Raw genomic sequence first — 19,931 nt, 5'->3', positions numbered from 1 at the left:
CTTCTCCCTACGTCCGTGTACACAGCCGCCTTTTAAAAGGTCATACATTTTACCTTTTGAAACCATTACCGATAATACATTTTAAAGCATTTATCGGCCAATATCATCGGCAGTCCGATATTATCGGACATCTCCATTTAAAATTGTTAATTGGTTCCGTTGGCGCCCTTTAGTAAACCTGACACTCCTTTAATGTCATTTAGTAATGCCCGCCCAAGGCTGAGCCAATCAGAGGCTACGCTACCAAACAGTGCGCTCTGATTGGTCGGTTTCAACTCAAAGTCGCATGGAGGATGGTGAAAGTTGGAAACGTGACGTGGCGAGGGGGAGGGGACAAAAAGTCACGGTCTTAAAGTGACGGCTCTCATCATTTTATTATGACTTTTAGCATGAGGAAGTCAAAAAGCTACGGTACAAAGTGGACAGTCTGCGTGGTTCCTTTAAAAGAGGGAAAACCAAAAAGGAGCAATTTTGATATTGGTATTTACACGGGCGCCCGCACACACGCACGCACACACACACACACACACACACACACACACACACACACACACACGCACACGCACACACACACACACACACACAACAACGGTCACAGCAGCATTAAAGTCGCCTCAACGCTCGCTTTTTATCCGCTTTCTTCTTCACGGCTACGCTGCTGCTGGACGTGCTGGTGCTGCCGACGCTCACGCTGGGCCCGCTGGCGCCGTTCCCGAGGGCGGCGGGCACCGCGGGCGCGCCGCCTCCCGCCCTCTTGGCGAGGTCGCCCGCGTGCTTCTTGGGCTGGGGGCCGTCGTGGGGGTCCTGGGCGGCCCCCGTGGAGTCGCCGGGCCCCGCCATGGCGTGTATCTCCGTGAGCAGGCGGGCGCGGGCCTCGTACTCCGCATAGTCCTCCAGGAGCAGGCGCCCCGCCTCCTCGTTGAGGGCCGACTCCGGGTTGGGATGGATGAGAAGACACTTGATAGTCTGCAAGGTGGACAATTGGAGCTGATTGGATCTTATCATCACACGAGTCACACTCAAAAGATCTGGAAAATCCCCCTTGAAATGTCGATGGGCCTGCACTGCAGTCTGTGATTGAAGCTAGAAAGCTAGCATGAAACATTAGCATGCTAACATTAGCTTGTTATATTAGCAACAGTAAGCATACGAAACCCATTCCATTTAAAGTTAAAGGATCAAACCTAGCTAAAATTCTAGCATGAAACGTTAGCATGCTAACATCAGCTTGTTATATTAGCAACAGTTAGCATGCGAAACCCATTCAATTTAAAGGTAAAGGCTCAAACCTAGCTAAAATGCTAGTATGCTAATGTCCGTGTGTTATATTAGGAACAGTTAGCATACAAAACCCATTCATTTTAGAGTTATCTAGCATGAAACATTAGCATGCTAACATTAGCTTGTTATATTAGGAACAGTTAGCATGCGAAACCCATTCAATTTAAAGTTAAAGGATCAAACCTAGCTAAAATGCTGGTATGCTAATGTTAGTGTGTTACATAAGGAACAGTTAGCATACAAAACCTATTTTATTTTAGAGTTAAATGATCAAAACCGTCTAAAATTCTAGCATGAAACGTTAGCATGCTAACATTAGCTTGTTATTAAAGAAACAGTTAGCATACGAAACCCATTCATTTTAGAGTTAGCTAGCATGAAACATTAGCATGCTAACATTAGCTTGTTTTATTAGCAACAGTTAGCATACAAAACCCATTCATTTTAGAGTTAAATGATCAACACTAGCTAAAATTCTAGCAAGAAACATTAGCATGTTAACATTAGCTTGTTATATTAGCAACAGTAAGCATTCGAAATACATTCAATTTAAAGTTAAAGGATCAAACCTAGCTAAAATCCCATTAGCATACTGGCATTTTAGCTAGGTTTGATGCTTTAACTTTAAATTGAATGATCACATGTATTTACCATGCTAGCACGTAACCAGATCGGAAGAAATACCAAAAGTGGTGAGGTAGTTCTAGGTCTGGTGTGAAATAAAATATTCATATGAAAATAGTTTGCATGCTAGCATCTAACAAGTTGGAATGTACTGAACCCTCAGACGATGAAAAAGCATCATTGTAAGGGTGCGTACCCAATCAATAGGCCCAAGTGTACCTAATCAACGGGCCCATTGAGTGTTTCTTCCTTCAATAGCGTCGCCATGGTAACAGGAAATGCTCCAAAAGTAAAGTAGCGCTGTAGGCCCAATGAAGACCTCTCTGACCATACAAAATATGTTGCGGTTGGTCCCGTATTAAATAAGGAAGTATGAGTAATATTATTATGGGCCTGCTTTGCTTTACCAGTAGTACGTGTCTGAGGCCAAGCTCCGCCTTCCAGTCCCTCTTCAGGACGTTGACACAGATTTCTCCTTTGTGGCCCACGTTGGGGTGGAAGATCTTGGTGAGGAAGTAGCCCTTGGGCGGCACGGCGGGGAAGTCCTTGCCCAGGACCAGGCGCATTCGGAAAACGCCGCCGGCAAACGGAGTTCCCTCTGTCGGGCATTAACAATTCATGGCATGAGGCGGGAGTGAAGGGGAACAAACAAACATGTCCCCGAGAAAAATGGAGCACATATGCAAATCAATGATTGTTAGGTTCAAATCAGCTCAAGTACTAGCATAAAACATTAGCATGCCTACCGCTAAGTCTCACAATCTATGATAACATGTTAGCATGCTAATGTTAGCATGATAGCATAAAGAACGTTAATATACTTCCAAGATGGCACCAAGCATCCAAAGCCATGATTTATAGTTTCACAAATAAAATGAGCCTAAATGCTAGCATAAAACGTTAGCATGCTAACATTTGCGTGATGATATAGGAAGAGTTAAATAGTGTGAACTGATCACATGTATTCACCATGCATTTTTCAATGGTGGGTGCTGTTGATAAAAACTGATCACATGTATTCACCATGCATTTTTCAATGGTGGGTGCTGTTGATAAAAACTGATCACATGTATTCACCATGCATTTTTCAATGGTGGGTGCTGTTGATACCAAAACTGATCACATGTATTCACCATGCATTTTTCAATGGTGGGTGCTGTTGATACCAAAACTGATCACATGTATTCACCATGCATTTTTCCAATGGTGGGTGCTGTTGATACCAAAACTGATCACATGTATTCACCATGTATTTTCCAATGTATTCATGGTGGGTGCTGTTGATACCAAAACTGATCACATGTATTCACCATGCATTTTTCAATGGTAGGTGCTGTTGATACCAAAACTGATCACATGTATTCACGATGCATTTTCCAATGTATTCATGGTAGGTGCTGTTGATACCAAAACTGATCACATATATTCACGATGCATTTTCCGATGTATTCATGGTGGGTGCTGTTGATACCAAAACTGATCACATGTATTCACGATGCATTTTCCAATGTATTCATGGTAGGTGCTGTTGATACCAAAACTGATCTCATGTATTCACGATGCATTTTCCAATGTATTCATGGTGGGTGCTGTTGACAGTGCACCTGTGTCAACTTGCCCTTCCCCAATTCTTCCCCAAACGTGTCCCAATCGTTTGTGCTGCAAACATTTTAGTTTTTGCCGTCACGTTTTTTAAGTTATTCACGTTTTACGTAGATTTTTTATGTTATAACATGTAATTGACGTGTTACTAACCATGACTAGGCCCTAACTATGTCCAAATCTCCCCAAACGTGGCCCATTTGTTTGTACTACATTTGTGCTGGAAAAATTTAATTTGTGCCGTTATGGATTTTAAGTGAACATTTTAGTTGTGTTTTTTAATGTTCTTAACGTGTAATTAAAGTGTTATTAAGCATGACTAGACCCTAACTATGTCCAAATCTCCCCAGACATGTCCCCATTTGTTTGTGCTACATTTGTGCTGCAAAAATGTTCATTTGTGCCCTCACAGTTTTTAAGTTAACTTTTGAAGTTTTTAAAAAAAATGTTATTATGGTTTTTAAGTTAATGTTGTTGTTTTTTTAATGTTATTAACGTGTAATTAAAGTGTTAAGCATGAGAAGCCCCTAACTATGTCCAAATCTCCCTAAAAGTGGCCCATTTGTTTGTGCTACATTTGTGCCGGTATGGTTTTTAAGTTAACATTTTATTAATTTTTTTTTTTTTAATGTTATTAACGTGTAATTAAAGTGTTATTAAGCATGACTAGAACCTAACTATGTCCGAATCTCCCCAAACATGTCCCATTTGTTTGTGCTGCAAACATTTTCATTTGTGCCGTTACGGATTTTAAGTGAACATTTAAGTGTTTAATTTTTTTTTGTTAATATCGTGTAATTAAAGTGTTATTAACCATGGCAAGACCCTAACTATGTCCAAATCTCCCCAAACATGGCCCAATTCGTTTGTGCTGCAAAAAATTTCATTTGTGCTCTCACGGTTTTTAAGTTAACTTTTTAGTTATTTTTTTTTAATGTTATTAACGTGTAATTAAAGTGTTATTAAGCATGACTAGACCCTAACTATGTCCACATCTCTCCAAACGTGTCCCATTCGTTTGTGCTGCAAACATTTTCATGTGTGCTGTTATGGATTTTAAGTGAACATTTTAGTTGTTTTTTTGTTTGTTTGTTATTAACGTGTAATTAAAGTGTTATTAACCATGACTAGACCCTAACTATGTCCGAATTTCCCCAAACATGTCCCATTCATTTGTGCGGTATGGTTTTAAGTTAACGTTTTAGTATTTTTTTATTTTTCTAAAAGTATTAATGTGTAATTAAAGTGTTATTAACCATGACTAGACCTTAACTATGTCCAAATCTCCCCAGACGTGTCCCATTTGTTTGTGCTACATTTGTGCTACAAACATTTTCATTTGTGCTGTTATGGATTTTAAGTGACATTTTTGTTAGTTTTTTTTTGGTTATGTTAATAACGTGTAATTAAAGTGTTATTAACCATGACTAGACCCTAACTATGTCCAAATCTCCCCAATTGTGTCCCATTATATTATATTATAATGTCCCAAAGTTATTAACGTGTAATTAAAGTTTTATTAAGCATGACTAGACCCTAACTATGTCCAAATCTCCCCAATTGTGTCCCATTATATTATATTATAATGTCCCAAAGTTATTAACGTGTAATTAAAGTGTTATTAAGCATGACTAGACCCTAACCATGTCCAAATCTCCCCAGACGTGTTCCATTTGTTTGTACTACATTTGTGCTACTATGATTACATCAATATTTTTTGGCATCACATCATCTTCTTTCGTTTTTTAAAATGTATATTATGTTTACAAACTCAGGAAATATGTCCCTGGACACATGAGGACTTTGAATATGACCAATGTATGATCCTGTAACGACTTGGTATCGGAATGATACCTAAATGTGTGGTATCATCCAAAACTAATGTAATGTATCAAAGAAGAGAAAAATAAGTTATTATTACATTTTAACTTAAGTGGAGATAGAACATGTTAAAACAGAAAGTAAGCAGATATTAACAGTAAATGAACAAGTAGATTAATAATCCATTTTCTACCACTTGTCCTTAATAATGTGTACAAAATAATAGGTGTATAAATGACACAATATGTTACTGCATACGTCAGCAGACTTTGTTTGTTTACTTACAACTAAAAGACAAGTTGTCTAGTATGTTCACTATTTTATTTAAGGACTAAATTACAATAATAAACACATGTTTCATGTACCCTAACATTTTTTGTTGAAGTAAAGTCAATAATGACATTTTTTGTGGTCCCCTTTATTTAGAAAAGTATCGAAAAGTATGGAAATACATTTTGGTACCGGTACCAAAATGTATGGAAATACAGTTTGGTACCGGTACCAAAATATTGGTATCAAGACAACACTAATGTAAATAAACTGTTCCCCCTCCTTAAAATGTTGTGGGTGCGGCTTATATACCGGTGCGCTCCATCGTCCAGAAAATACGATACGAAGTGTATATCATATTTAATATCTGACATGGAGGGGTACGTTGATTTTAGGGATGTCCCGATCCGATATTGATATCGGAAATCAGTCCGATATTAGCCAAAAAAGTGAATATCGGATTTTATCGGACTGAATCTAAAAACTCCGATATAAGCGCTCCGATATAAGCTGTCCATTTTCCGCTGCGGCACGTCTATAATAGGTGACTCTGGTTTGATCACACTTCAACACCGTAGGTGGCGGCAATGCCCCTTAAAGGCCTACTGAAATGAATTTTTTTTATTTAAACGGGGATAGCAGATCTATTCTATGTGTCATACTTGATCATTTCGCGATATTGCCATATTTTTGCTGAAAGGATTTAGTATAGAACAACGACGATAAAGATTGCAACTTTTGGTATCTGATAAAAAAAAAGGCTTGCCCCTACCGGAAGTAGCGTGCCGTAATCAGTTGAACATATACGCAAAGTTCCCTATTGTTTACAATGATGGCCGCATGAAGTGAGAGAGATTCGGACCGAGAAAGCGACAATTTCCCCATTAATTTGAGCGAGGATGAAAGATTTGTGGATGAGTAAAGTGCAAGTGAAGGACTAGTGGGGAGTTGAAGCTATTCAGATAGGGAAGATGCTGTGAGAGCCGGGGGTGACCTGATATTCAGCTGGGAATGACTACAACAGTAAATAAACACAAGACATATATATACTCTATTAGCCACAACACAACCAGGCTTATATTTAATATGCCACAAATTAATCCTGCATAAAAACACCTGCGTGTTTGTTATGCTAGCTCCTAGCTCCTATGCTAGCTCCTAGCTCCATAGAACACGCCAATACAATTCAAACACCTGATCAACACACACAATCACTCAGCCCAAAAGACCGTTCACCTAACCCAAGGTTCATAAAGCTTATATATTTTAAAAAAGTTACGTACATACGCAAAAAAAAGTTGCGCACATACGGTCAAGCGATCAAATGTTTAGAAGCCAAAGCTGCATACTCACAGTAGCACGTCTGCGTCTTTGTCATCCAAATCAAAGTAATCCTGGTAAGAGTCTGTGTTGTCCCAGTTCTCTACAGGCGTCTGTGTATCGAAGTCAAAAGTCCTCCTGGTTAGAGTCTCTGTTATCCGAGTTCTTCCATCTTGACTGCATCTTTCGGGAATGTAAACAAAGAAGCGCCGGCTGTGTACTGTTGTGGCTGACTACGTTCGAAAAATACGTCCATTTCGCACCGACAACTTTCTTCTTTGCTTGCTCAGCTTCCTTCTCCATAATGCAATGAACATGATTGAAACAGATTCACGAACACAGATGTCCAGAATACTGTGGAATTATGAAATGAAAACAGAGCTTTTTCGTATTGGCTTCAATGTGGAAGGCATACCCGTGTTCGCCGGTCTACGTCACGCGCATACGTCATCCTCAGAGGCGTTTCGAACCGGAAGTTTAGCGGGAAATTTAAAATGTCACTTTATAAGTAAACCCGGCCGTATTGGCATGTGTTATAATGTTAAGATTTCATCATTGATATATAAACTATCAGACTGCGTGGTCGGTAGTAGTGGGTTTCAGTAGGCCTTTAATTAACGTTGGTGCCGGCCGTGGAAGAAGAGCGTCTCTGATCCAGCATGCACAGCCCACGTGATCACAACAACGACAACGCGTGTGCTCGCAGCAAAGTGTAGTGATGTCGGCTGTGTGGAAGTATTTGAACCTAAACTCGGACAAAGACGTTGCCGCTAAATGCAACATTTGTCAGGCGCAAGTGTCCCGTGGAGGGACAGAACCGGGAAGGTTTAATACAAGCAACCTCATCGCACATTTGAAAAAACACCACAAAAAAGAACATGAGGATTTTGGCGAGAGCAGCAAGGCGAAGCAACACACCTCTGGCTCGCTTCAGCAACCCACGCTGGCCGAAAGCTTTGCAAGACGTGACAAACTACCACGGGACAGCAAAAAGGCAATGGCCATAACAGAAAAGATAGCCCAGTTTATTGTGCTTGATGACCAGCCCCTGTCGGTGGTGAGTAATGTCGGCTTTAAACGCTTAATGGAGCACCTCCAACCTCGCTACATTATTCCTAGCCGCCACTACTTTGTAGACAAAACTATACCCCAGATGCACCAAGAGGTTAAAAAGTGTATTGCCGCACAGCATGCCGAAATGCTTATCTTCTTTAAAAAAAATCTCCACCTTATGCTCGGACTGCAGAAAGTGGAGAAGGAGGAGGAGGAGTAGTAAGGGTAGTCAGCACTGACTGATTATTATTTGTTTTATGCTCTTGTTATTAGAGTGATATGTTTATTGTGTTTACACTATTCTTCAGTGAAGGCTAAGAGTAATTACTACATTGTTTTGGGCACAGTCAGTCAGTGAAACTGGAGCTGTGAACTCTTAACTTAGAGCGGTTGGACAGTGGACAATATTGTGTTGTTTTTGTCCCTGCCCACAGTTGTTTCCAACATATGCTGACAGTAAAAAAATAACTGAAGTGAACTTGAATTGTTTGCACATTAAAACTTTTTTTTGTTTTTTTTTTTTTAAATTGGATTTATATAGGTTATTTTTCAGGGTCTTCTAATTTATTTTTTAATTTATTCTATTCAATTGTATAATTATGTTGGTATTAGTGGTTATTGTGCACTTTAAATATAACATTTTGTTTCTATTGGATTTGTTGAGGTAATACTCTTATGTTGAAGGTTAAAATGTATGTAACCAATTGGTTAATAATAAATGGGTCAGTTTTTCCTATACCTACTCTTGCTGACTATTGTTTTCTGTTTTAACACTACAACATCAGTAACAGTAACATCAATTTATCAAGCCTTTTCTAACATTCCACACAACAAAATAAGGAATAAATTAGGGCTGCAACAACTAATCGATTAAATCGATTAAAATCGATTATAAAAATAGTTGCCGATTAATTTAGTCATCGATTCGTTGGATCTATGCTATGCGCATGCGCAGAGGCTTTTTGAAAGAAAAAAAGAATTTTTTTTTTTTTTAAATAAACCTTTATTTATAAACTGCAACATGTACAAACAGCTGAGAAACAATAATCTAAATAAGTATGGTGCCAGTATGCTGTTTTTTTTCTCAATAAAATACTGGAAAGGATAGAAAGATAGTTTGTCTCTTTTATCCGATTATTAATCGATTAATCGAAGTAATAATCGACAGATTAATCGATTATCAAATTAATCGTTAGTTGCAGCCCTAGAATAAATATATGTATGATTTGTGCCTATATCGTATCGTATTGATATCGGTATCGGCCAATATTTAAGGCTACAATATCGGTATCGTATCGGAAGTGAAAAAGTGGTATCGGGACATCTCTAGTTGATTTACTAGTGCGTGCAAAAGAATGAAATAAACTCTTAAAGAGTAAATATCTTCATATTTGTGTCGTTAAATAGGTCTAAAAGATGAGACAATGTACTATGCAAATTGTTGTCAGTGCTTACATGCATGCATAAAAGCACGCATGGCTCTTCTCACTGGGCAGGTGAGACTTCTTTTTTTTTTTTTTTTTTTACAAAGCAGAACATGGAAGACCAGGACTTGATGGCCTGGCTTACCTGGCCCTTCGATGGCTGTGTGCAGTTCTGTTATGTCCTCATCGCTGGGATAGATCTTGATGCCCTCCGGTGGGTCTGCCACTAAAGCTGAAACCTCTTTGTAGACCAAGCGTAGCACGTGAGGGGGTAGATTCTCCACATTGGAGTTCTGGTGGGGCACAGAAGGTTTCGTGGGGTCCATTAAGCATCAATTTGAAAAACTTATATCAGAATCAAGTCAACAAATTGAGAAGTGAAGTGAATTATATTTATAAAGCGCTTTTTTTACATAGTGAAAGCCAATATCTAAGTTACATTTAAAGCACTGTGGGTGGCACTGGGAGCAGGTGGGTAAAGTGTCTTGCCCAAGGACACGACGGCAGTGACTAGGATGGCGGAAGCGGGGATCGAACCTGGAACCCTGAAGTTGCTGGCACGGCCACTCTAACAACCCAGCTGTACCGCCCCAGAGAATACAGTCATAATATTACAAGAATAAAGTTAAAATATTAAGAATAGGAATTAGGGCTGGAAGATAAAACAATATCAATAAATATCGTGAGACCGATAACACTCTTTTTACGCATTGAAATCAGAAAGGACGCTCATTTCCGGAAGTCTGTGCGTCGCTGGGACTCTGATTTTTTCTTTTTTTTAAACCGACCCTTCCTTCTGCGGGCCAAACCTCCTGTTTCCTTCTTTTTTCTATATCAATTATTGCTTTCCGCCGGGGTTTTGTTTATATTTGCCCAGTCAAATTTCCATCCCCGTTTATTGCATTTTTATTAGTCGTCTTCAAAGTAATGAACTTTGCGGTACAATTTCTTACATTTTGATTCGCCGAAAGTTTTATCAATGACAAATACTGCCTCAGTTTGCACTGGGACAACTTTACCACAAGGGGCTGTCAATGAAAGACTTGAAGGTGAACACTAAGGTGAGTGTAAAGTCAACCTTTTTAACGTCATCCTGTGCCATGTCTCCAGTAAATGACTTGTTTTAGTCTTTGTGAGTCCATGGAAACTTCACTGTTATCCCCTGCTGGATCGACATCGTTTGAGTATGGAGCCAGGCTAGCTGTTAGCTTCAAGCTAACCAGCACCCGACCAGACTCCTCCACCCCAAAAACATACTTTGCAGGTCAACAATAGTGAAGTGTTAATGTGCGAGGAGTGTTCAAAAGGAGTCTCTTGGAGAAGTGGCTGACAAGTTAGCAAGTGACATCATCACCGTCATTGTTTACTGAAGCAGAGATGCTGACTGTGCGTTATGATAATAGAATAGAATAAAATCAAAAGTACTTTATTGATCCCTGGGGGAAATTCAGCACCACAGTTCGCTCACAATAAACAATAAACACTTAGGTATTTGTTTACATGTGAATAATATAAATACAGTCTATTATACAGCATTATTCACATGTGAATAACATAAATACAGTCTATTATACAGCATTATTCACATGTGAATAATATAAATACAGTCTATTATACAGAAATATTCACATGTGAATAATATAAATACAGTCTATTGTACAGCATTAGTCACGTGTGAATAATATAAATACAGTCTATTATACAGCATTATTCACATGTGAATAACATAAATACAGTCTATTATACAGCATTATTCACATGTGAATAACATAAATACAGTCTATTATACAGCATTACTCACATGTGAATAATATAATTACAGTCTATTATACAGCATTATTCACATGTGAATAATATAATTACAGTCTATTATACAGCATTATTCACATGTGAATAATATACAGTCTATTATACAGCATTATTCACATGTGAATAATATAAATAAAGTCTATTATACAGCATTATTCACATGTGAATAATATAAATACAGTGTATTATACATTCAAGTACAGTCAAAAAGGAACAACAATAAACGCTCTGCTTTTTATCCAAAGACTTATCAGATTTAATATTTTATTATCTATAGCAGGGGTGTCAAAAGTGTGGCCGGGAGCACATTCTAAAAATACTATTAAATAAACAAAAACATAACAAAAGTGGAATTAAAAAAGCTTACAAGTGAAATGTAATTTAGGAAAAGTTGCAATGTTGACTTATAAAAAAAAGCTGTTTTTTTCTTGAAAACTGTCATTGCTGAAAACATAATATTGAATCAAAATTATGTTTTTATGAATTATTGACCTATCCAAGGCTCCGATTACTTCACATCAAATATTCCACTTTGAAAAATATATTTTGTGGTAGATTTTGCATATTTTGTGTGTTTGCCATAAAAAAAACATAGTTTTATTTGTTAAAAAGGTCAGAAAACGAACCAACAAAACAACAACATACATTTTTTTTTCAAACTTAGTATTGAGGGATACATGTGAAGTTGATGTAGACTCTAGAGATTTAAGCGTTAAATAAATAATGTATGTATGCCCTGGCACACCATTATCATCATTTCATGACCCAAGCAAAAAACTTTTTACACTTTTATACTGAAATAAATACACCTACAACTTATTAAATACAAATATAGGAAAAAAATACCTGCAGCGGTAAAGTTTAGATCCATGAAGGAAAGAAGAAAGTGAATGAATGTTTACAACTGAATAAATTTAAATACACATAAAAATGTGTTTTCTTTTGTATTATTTTTTTTAATGAATGAAGTAACATTTATGACAACCTTTTTCCAAAACACAATATAGAATGTGATCTATAACATGTATACATGTATCATTTGTTTTCAAAACGCTTACAAAAAAGTGGGACCCCAAATATTTACTGTGGGACCCCATTTTTATGACTTGATGAGGTCCCTGGGACCCCATTTTGAAGATTCCTAGCGCCAACACTGCGATAGCAATAGAAAATGTGTTCAATAAGACGTTTGTTATTGTTTTCCTTCTTCGTCGGAAGAAATTGGAAGTTGCAAAGCAAGGTTGGTTGCATGAACAAAGAGGAAGGTTACGTTTGAAATAAAAATGTTTACATATCCAATTTTTTCTCCTGCTCCTTATTTTAGATAGGCCATAAAAAATGTCACTAATTACAGTTTGCAGCCATACAGCCCAGTCCTAATAAGAATATTGTGAATACAGCAGTACAATCACACAAAAAGTTGTCAAATTACACATCATAATTCTGCAGGAAAAAATTTATAATACTAGGATAATTAAATCTGAATATATTTTACAAAAAAGTTTATTTTTTGTTGCAAATGCATTCGTAATACGAGAATAAAGTTAAAATATAAGAAAATCTGTTTCTATTTAGTGTGAACAAAGTCTGATCAGAATGAAGTCAGAATATTATAGATCCAGAATAGTATCAAAACATAATTTTCCATTTCATCAGAATAGTGACAATATTAATTGAAAAAAAGGTGAGAATTATGAGAATAAAGATGGTATACATTGATTTTTTTGGTTATGCCGCCTATCCTCACCAGGGTCATAGGCAATCTGGAGCCTTTTGAAGATGGAATATTAATAGAAAAAGTAGTGACGTTACACAAAAGTCATGTTTTACGCACTATACATCTGCTATGAAAAATATTAACAGTAGAATCAAGTTTTATGTAATTATAGAGTTTACATGACAACCGGAGGTCCGTAACGATCAGGTCTAACAGGGTGTTTGCAGGCATCAGAAAATCTAACTTAAATGCTTTTTTAATGCAACTTTTAAAAAATGTATTGCCCATTTCCGACCGCAGATCGTCATTGAATCTAAAGCATACAGATGTCTGTACAGATAAAATTGTAAGCATTTGACAATAATAATGTTGAACAGTACGACAGTTTACATTAACAGTGGTCGAATTAAGCATTGATGTAAACCTAGCACAAAATAATAACAATGCAAGTAACCCTTTCAAACGCAATACGCATATTTTCCATTACTGTAGCATATTGTACTATCGCAATTGGACTCTCAATTAAAAGGACTCAATATTTGTTTGCAAAATTGCCGTTCAATAAAAATTGAACATCTCAAAGTGCTGATTCTCCCCCCGCAATTGGAAAAACTGGGTCAGATGGTTTGTTTTGTTGTATTTTTTGTTGCCAATTGCAATTATATGCCATTTTTAATGTATCTGGACAGTGGATTTAATGCTATTTAATGCCATTTAAGGTCTTATTGTCGCAAAATAAATCCATTAAATTACTTTTAAAGATTTTTAATGACCCGCGGAAACCTTGTATGAATTATGTTATTACAAATAGCATCCAAACTTTTTTTCCTATGTTTTACATCAGACCAGGGGTGTCAAACGTACAGCCTGAAGGCCGGATCAGGCCCGCGAACAGGCTTTATTTGGCCCACAGGATGAGTTTGCCAAGCATGAAAATTAATCTGAAATTTTTGAATGAATGAAACAGCTGTTCTAAATGTGTCCATTGGATGTCAAAATAGCAATTATTTGTATCTTTGTAGATGATGCTACATGTGTACAAAATAAACCACATGTTAGTACAACAGTTGAGGAAAATGATCAAATTACATAAATAACATCCTGTAATTTGATTTCCATACAATTTTTTTATCTTGATAGATTGAAAATTCACACCAATGATTTGATTGATGAACATTATCACATAATTTATTCAGAAAATATAAATAACGACAAAAAAAACATTAGGATTTGTACATTTGTGCTTGTTCTATTTGTAAACAAAACAATCTGAGGTTGTCTTTATTTTTAAGTTATCGTGCCGGGATTTTACCAGCCCGGCTCACTTGGGTGTAGATTTTTCTCCATGTGGCCCCCGATATAAAATGAGTTTGCCACCCCTGCATTAGACACTAGATATAAACAATGGCTGTAAAGTTTACATAAATATTTTCAATTTTTTATTAGATTGTTAAAGGGTTCTACAGCACCCGGCGAGGAGCAAATACAAATAAAAGTGCACCGGTCGGAATAATAAAAGGATGATCAACAAAAACAAATATTGTGAATTAATTACTTATTGGATTGTTAAAGGGTTCTATTAAGAACCACAGCACCCGGCGTGAAGCAAATACAATTGTTACTTACTAAACCGTCCCATGTGTGATGTCCGTGGGAGTGTTTTCACGCGTATTTGTACGTGCTGTCGTGATATTGTTTCAGTTTCACAAATTCCTCAGTAAATTCACCAAAACGTCACCGTGGAGTTATTGAGTCTGTTTAGCTGATTGGAGATCTAGCTCGCGCAGCTAGTGGGTCCATAACCATGACTTGTTTTGTTTGATCAGCTGTTTTACTGCCTTGTTACAGACACTGTATGGAAACAATTAAGGTATGTAAATAAACATTTACAGAGTATTTCTGTGTAAATTACTCATTTCACTACGTTTATATCTGTGACTTATAGTCCGATGTGGCTAATATATGGAAAAACTGTCCCCCCCCACTAAAAATTGTGTGGGTGCGGCTTATATGCCGGTGCACTCTATCGTCCAGAAAATACGATACGAAGTGTATATCACATTTAATATCTGACATGGAGGGGTATGTTGATTTACTAGTGCGTGCAAAAGAATGAAAGAAACTCTTAGAGAGTAAATATCTTCATATTTCTATCGTTAAATAGGTCTAAAAGATGAGAATATGTACTATGCAAATAAAAGTGCACTGGTAGGAATAATAAAAGGATGATCAACAAAAACAAATGTTGTGAATTAATTACTTACTATTACTGTTAGGCAACACTTGAAATGTAACGTAAACAAAGAAAATCATGACATTTGTATTGTGTTTGACGTATTTTAGCAGTCATTCACATGTAATATTTTTTTAGTCAGGAAAATTGTCGACTTAATTAGTTTTGTTTGATGAGCCGTTTTACTGCCGTGTTACAGACACCGTTTGGAAACAAGTATGTAAATAAACATTTACAGAGTATTTCTGTGTAAATTACTCATTTCACAATGTGAATATATGAAAAAACTGTCCCTCCTTCCCCTAAAATTTTAGTGGGTGCGGCTTATATACCTGTGCGCTCAATCGTCCAGAAAATATGTTGCAAAGTGTATATCATATTTAATATCTGACATGAAGAGGTACGTTGATTTACAAACCCCGTTTCCATATGAGTTGGGAAATTGTGTTAGATGTAAATATAAACGGAATACAATGATTTGCAAATCATTTTCAAGCCATATTCAGTTGAATATGCTACAAAGACAACATATTTGATGTTCAAACTGATAAACATTTTTTTGTTGTGGCAAATAATCATTAACTTTAGAATTTGATGCCAGCAACACGTGACAAAGAAGTTGGGAAAGGTGGCAATAAATACTGATAAAGTTGATTAATGCTCATTAAATACTTATTTGGAACATCCCACAGGTGAACAGGCAAATTGGGAACAGGTGGGTGCCATGATTGGGTATAAAAGTAGATTCCATGAAATGCTCAGTCATTCACAAACAAGGATGGGGCGAGGGTCACCACTTTGTCAACAAATGCATGAGCAAATTGTTGAACAGTTTAAGAAAAACCTTTCTCAAGCAGCTATTGCAAGGAATTTAGGGATTTCACCATCTACGCTCCGTAATATCATCAAAGGGTTCAGAGAATCTGGAGAAATCACTGCACGTAAGCAGCTAAGCCCGTGACCTTCCATCCCTCAGGCTGTACTGCATCAACAAGCGACATCAGGGTGTAAAGGCTATCACCACATGAGCTCAGGAACACTTCAGAAACCCACTGTCAGTAACTACAGTTGGTCGCTACATCTGTAAGTGCAAGTTAAAACTCTCCTATGCAAGGCAAAAACCGTTTATCAACAACACCCAGAAACGCCGTCGGCTTCGCTGGGCCTGAGTTCATCTAAGATGGACTGATACAAAGTAGAAAAGTGTTCTGTGGTCTGACGAGTCCACATTTCAAATTGTTTTTAGAAACTGTGGACGTCGTGTCCTCCGGACCAAAGAGGAAAAGAACCATCCGGACTGTTGTAGGAGCAAAGTTGAAAAGCCAGCATGTGTGATGGTATGGGGGTGTATTAGTGCCCAAGACATGGGTAACTTACACATCTGTGAAGGCACCATTAATGCTGAAAGGTACATACAGCTTTTGGAGCAACATATGTTGCCATCCAAGCAACGTTACCATGGACGCCCCTGCTTATTTCAGCAAGACAATGCCAAGCCACGTGTTACATCAACGTGGCTTCATAGTAAAAGAGTGGGGGTACTAGACTGGCCTGCCTGTAGTCCAGACACGTCTCCCATTGAAAATGTGTGGCGCATTATGAAGCCTAAAATACCACAAGGGAGACCCCCGGACTGTTGAACAACTTAAGCTGTACATCAAGCAAGAATGGGAAAGAATTCCACCTGAGAAGCTTCAAAAATGTGTCTCCTCAGTTCCCAAACATTTACTTAGTGTTGTTAAAATGAAAGGCCATGTAACACAGTGGTGAACATGCCCTTTCCCAACTACTTTGGCACGTGTTGCAGCCATGAAATTCTAAGTTAATTATTATTTGCAAAAAAAAAATAAGGTTTATGAGTTTGAACATCAAACATCTTGTCTTTGTAGTGCATTAAATTGAATATGGGTTGAAAAGGATTTGCAAATCATTGTATTCCGTTTATATTTAGATCTAACACAATTTCCCAACTCATATGGAAACGGGGTTTGTAAATCAACGTACCTCTCCATGTCAGATATTAAATATGATATACACTTTGGGAAAAACATATTGGGAAATGTAACGGAAACAAAGAAAATCATGACATTTGTATTGTCCATCCATCCATCCATTTCGTACCGCTTGTCCCAGGAAAATTGTCGACTTAATTCTTTATCAATGCATTTGGAATATGCGTAAAAGTGATCGCTGGGGAGACTTGGTACTCACACAAATGGCTACGATGTCAGAAAGTCGTTTTAAACAAATGAATGACACTCAGGTAATAAAAAAAAACAACTGAGCAAGAATAAAAAGTAACTAAGCAAGAAAAGTAGAATAATGTCTGATTGGGGGTTTAATTCACCGTCGCGTTAGCGCCGCAGTAGCACCGCTCAAACGAGGACAATGATGGATTTACGCTTTTTCTTGTCATCGATATGATTATAAAGTAAATAATAACATTAAACTGCCGACATGAATGTTGGTTATTGGACTTAAATGGAGCAAAAAGGCGTGATGGTTGGCGACGGAAATTAGCTAATAGCATCTCTAGCTAGCAAACATCTTACCATCTTCAGAATGACTTCTTCTCAGGCGGCGGGGGGTTAAAATGCACGACGAAGTGGGCAGTTAAAATTAAAAAAAATACTTATATAAAATACAAATACTTATAAATAAATTTTACGGAAACTTCTTCAGTTTTTTTTTTCGCTGTTCCTTGTCACAGTAACACAAATATGTTGATCGTTTAACCGACCATCGCTGTCCTGTCGACCTGACCAATCAGCGTGCCGCCTTGTTTGAATTGCACCAATCACGACAGCGATGCGTATGTGCGTCATCAACGAGCGCCCAACCAATGTTGACTGTCGCTTCTCCGCAATAGGTCAGTTTAAAAAAAAAAAAAATGTCCACGAATAAAACTGCAGAAAAATTAATACAAAACTGAGAACAAATTAGGGATAAAAAAGTATGGTGGCTGGGATGAATTTTTTTTTAAAAATTGACGGAGGAAAATATATTGAATATGAAAAACGATAAATATACCGTACCAAAAAAAACAGCAACGTTAATGAACTAAACATAAACTCGAACATTACATCAACATTTTAATTAATATTTTATTTCATTTGATTTGATATCTAAATGTATCAGAAAAAACTCGGTTCGTTCAAACTATTAAGCACTAGAGAGCGCTCCAGGACAGCGTCCAAATTCGACAAAAACGCGTCTTATCTAAATGTATATAAACGCACATTGGCGTTCGTGTAATATTACTAAATTAATATCTGATTGCTTTAATTGTTTTAACAAATATAGTCATTGCATTTTAAATAAGCCGATTTTTTTTTCCTTAAATAGGCGTGGCCTCACAACAACAACAACAGAGTACTTCCTGTTTCTGGATGCCGCGGCCAAGCGCCACAACACGTTAATGAACTAAACATCAACTCCAACATTACATCAACATTTTGAGTAAAATTTTATTTCATTTGACTCGATATCTAAATGTATCAGAAAAAACTCGGTTCGTTCAAACTATTAAGCACTAGAGAGCGCTCCAGGACCGACGAAAACACATCTTATTTAAATGTATATAAACGCACATCGGTGTTCGTATAACATTACTAAATTAATATCTGATTGATTTATTTGTTTTAACAAATATAGTCGTTACATTTTAAATGAGCCGATATTTTTTAGTTTTTTGAGTGAATGCTTAAATAGGCGTGGCCTCACAACAACAACAGAGTACTTCCTGTTTCTGAATGCCGCGACCAAGCGCCACAACGCATTAATGGACTAAACATCAACTCGAACATTACATCAACATTTTGATTAATATTTTATTTTATTTGACTCGATATCTAAATGTATCAGAAAAAATTCAAGTTCGTTCAAACTATTAAGCACTAGAGTGCTCCAGGACCGACGAAAACGCGTCATATCTAAATGTATATAAGCGCACATTGGTGTTCGTGTAATATTATTAAATTAACATCTGATTGCTATAATTGTTTTAGCAAATATAGTCGTTACATTTTAAATGAGCCGATATTTATTTTTTTGAGTGAATGCTGAAATGGGCGTGGCCTCACAACATCAACAACAACAGTGCTTCCTGTTTCTGGATGCCGCGGCCAAGGGCCACAACACGTTAATGAACTAAACATGAACTCCAACATTACATCAACATTTTGATTAATATTTTCTTTTAATTTGACTCGATATCTAAATGTATCAGAAAAAACTTGGCTCGTTCAAACTATTAAAGGCCTATTGAAACCTACTACTACCGACCACGCAGTCTGATAGTTTATATATCAATGATGAAATCTTAACATTGCAACACATGCCAATACGACCGGGTTAACTTATAAAGTGCAATTTTAAATTTCCCGCTAAACTTCTGGTTGAAAATGTCTATGTATGATGACGTAATCGCGTGACGTCACTAGCTAAACGGAAGTATTAGTACACCCCTGAATCCAATACAAAATATCTCTGTTTTCATCTCAAAATTCCACAGTATTCTGGACATCTGTGTTGGTGAATCTTTTGCAATTTGTTTAATGAACAATGAAGACTGCAAAGAAGAAAGTTGTAGGTGGGATCGGTGTATTAGCGGCTGGCTGTAGCAACACAACCAGGAGGACTTTGACTTGGATAGCAGACACGCTAGCCGACGCTAGCCGACGCTAGCCGCCGACCGCACGGATGATCGGGTGAAGTTCTTCGTCCTTCCGTCGATCGCTGGAACGCAGGTGAGCACGGGTGTTGATGAGCAGATGAG

At 37.3% G+C, this 19,931-nt stretch overlaps 1 protein-coding gene across 1 annotated transcript; it reads right to left on the bottom strand.

Annotated features, from left to right (window-relative positions):
- Positions 1 to 356: 356 nt before the first annotated feature.
- ube2s (ubiquitin-conjugating enzyme E2S) lies at positions 357 to 17,939 on the bottom strand. The gene is made up of 4 exons (XM_062064121.1): positions 17,707 to 17,939; positions 9,541 to 9,688; positions 2,313 to 2,503; positions 357 to 966 (listed from the first exon to the last, which is right to left on the bottom strand). Exons 1-4 carry the CDS (start codon positions 17,707 to 17,709, stop codon positions 604 to 606), a joined length of 705 nt encoding a protein of 234 aa, XP_061920105.1. The 5' UTR covers positions 17,710 to 17,939; the 3' UTR covers positions 357 to 603.
- Between the last annotated feature and the right edge of the window lie 1,992 nt (positions 17,940 to 19,931).

The sequence above is a fragment of the Entelurus aequoreus genome, linkage group LG11 (assembly GCF_033978785.1).
Source record: "Entelurus aequoreus isolate RoL-2023_Sb linkage group LG11, RoL_Eaeq_v1.1, whole genome shotgun sequence".
In the NCBI taxonomy this organism is placed as follows: Eukaryota; Metazoa; Chordata; class Actinopteri; order Syngnathiformes; family Syngnathidae; genus Entelurus; species Entelurus aequoreus.
This window is presented reverse-complemented; position numbering and strand designations above follow the sequence as displayed.

Coding starts and splice junctions, on each gene's coding strand:
- ube2s (XM_062064121.1), bottom strand. Junction 2,504..9,540: donor CACAGCCATCGAAGGGCCAG/GTAAGCCAGGCC, acceptor AATGCCCGACAG/AGGGAACTCCGTTTGCCGGC. Junction 967..2,312: donor GCCTCAGACACGTACTACTG/GTAAAGCAAAGC, acceptor TCCACCTTGCAG/ACTATCAAGTGTCTTCTCAT.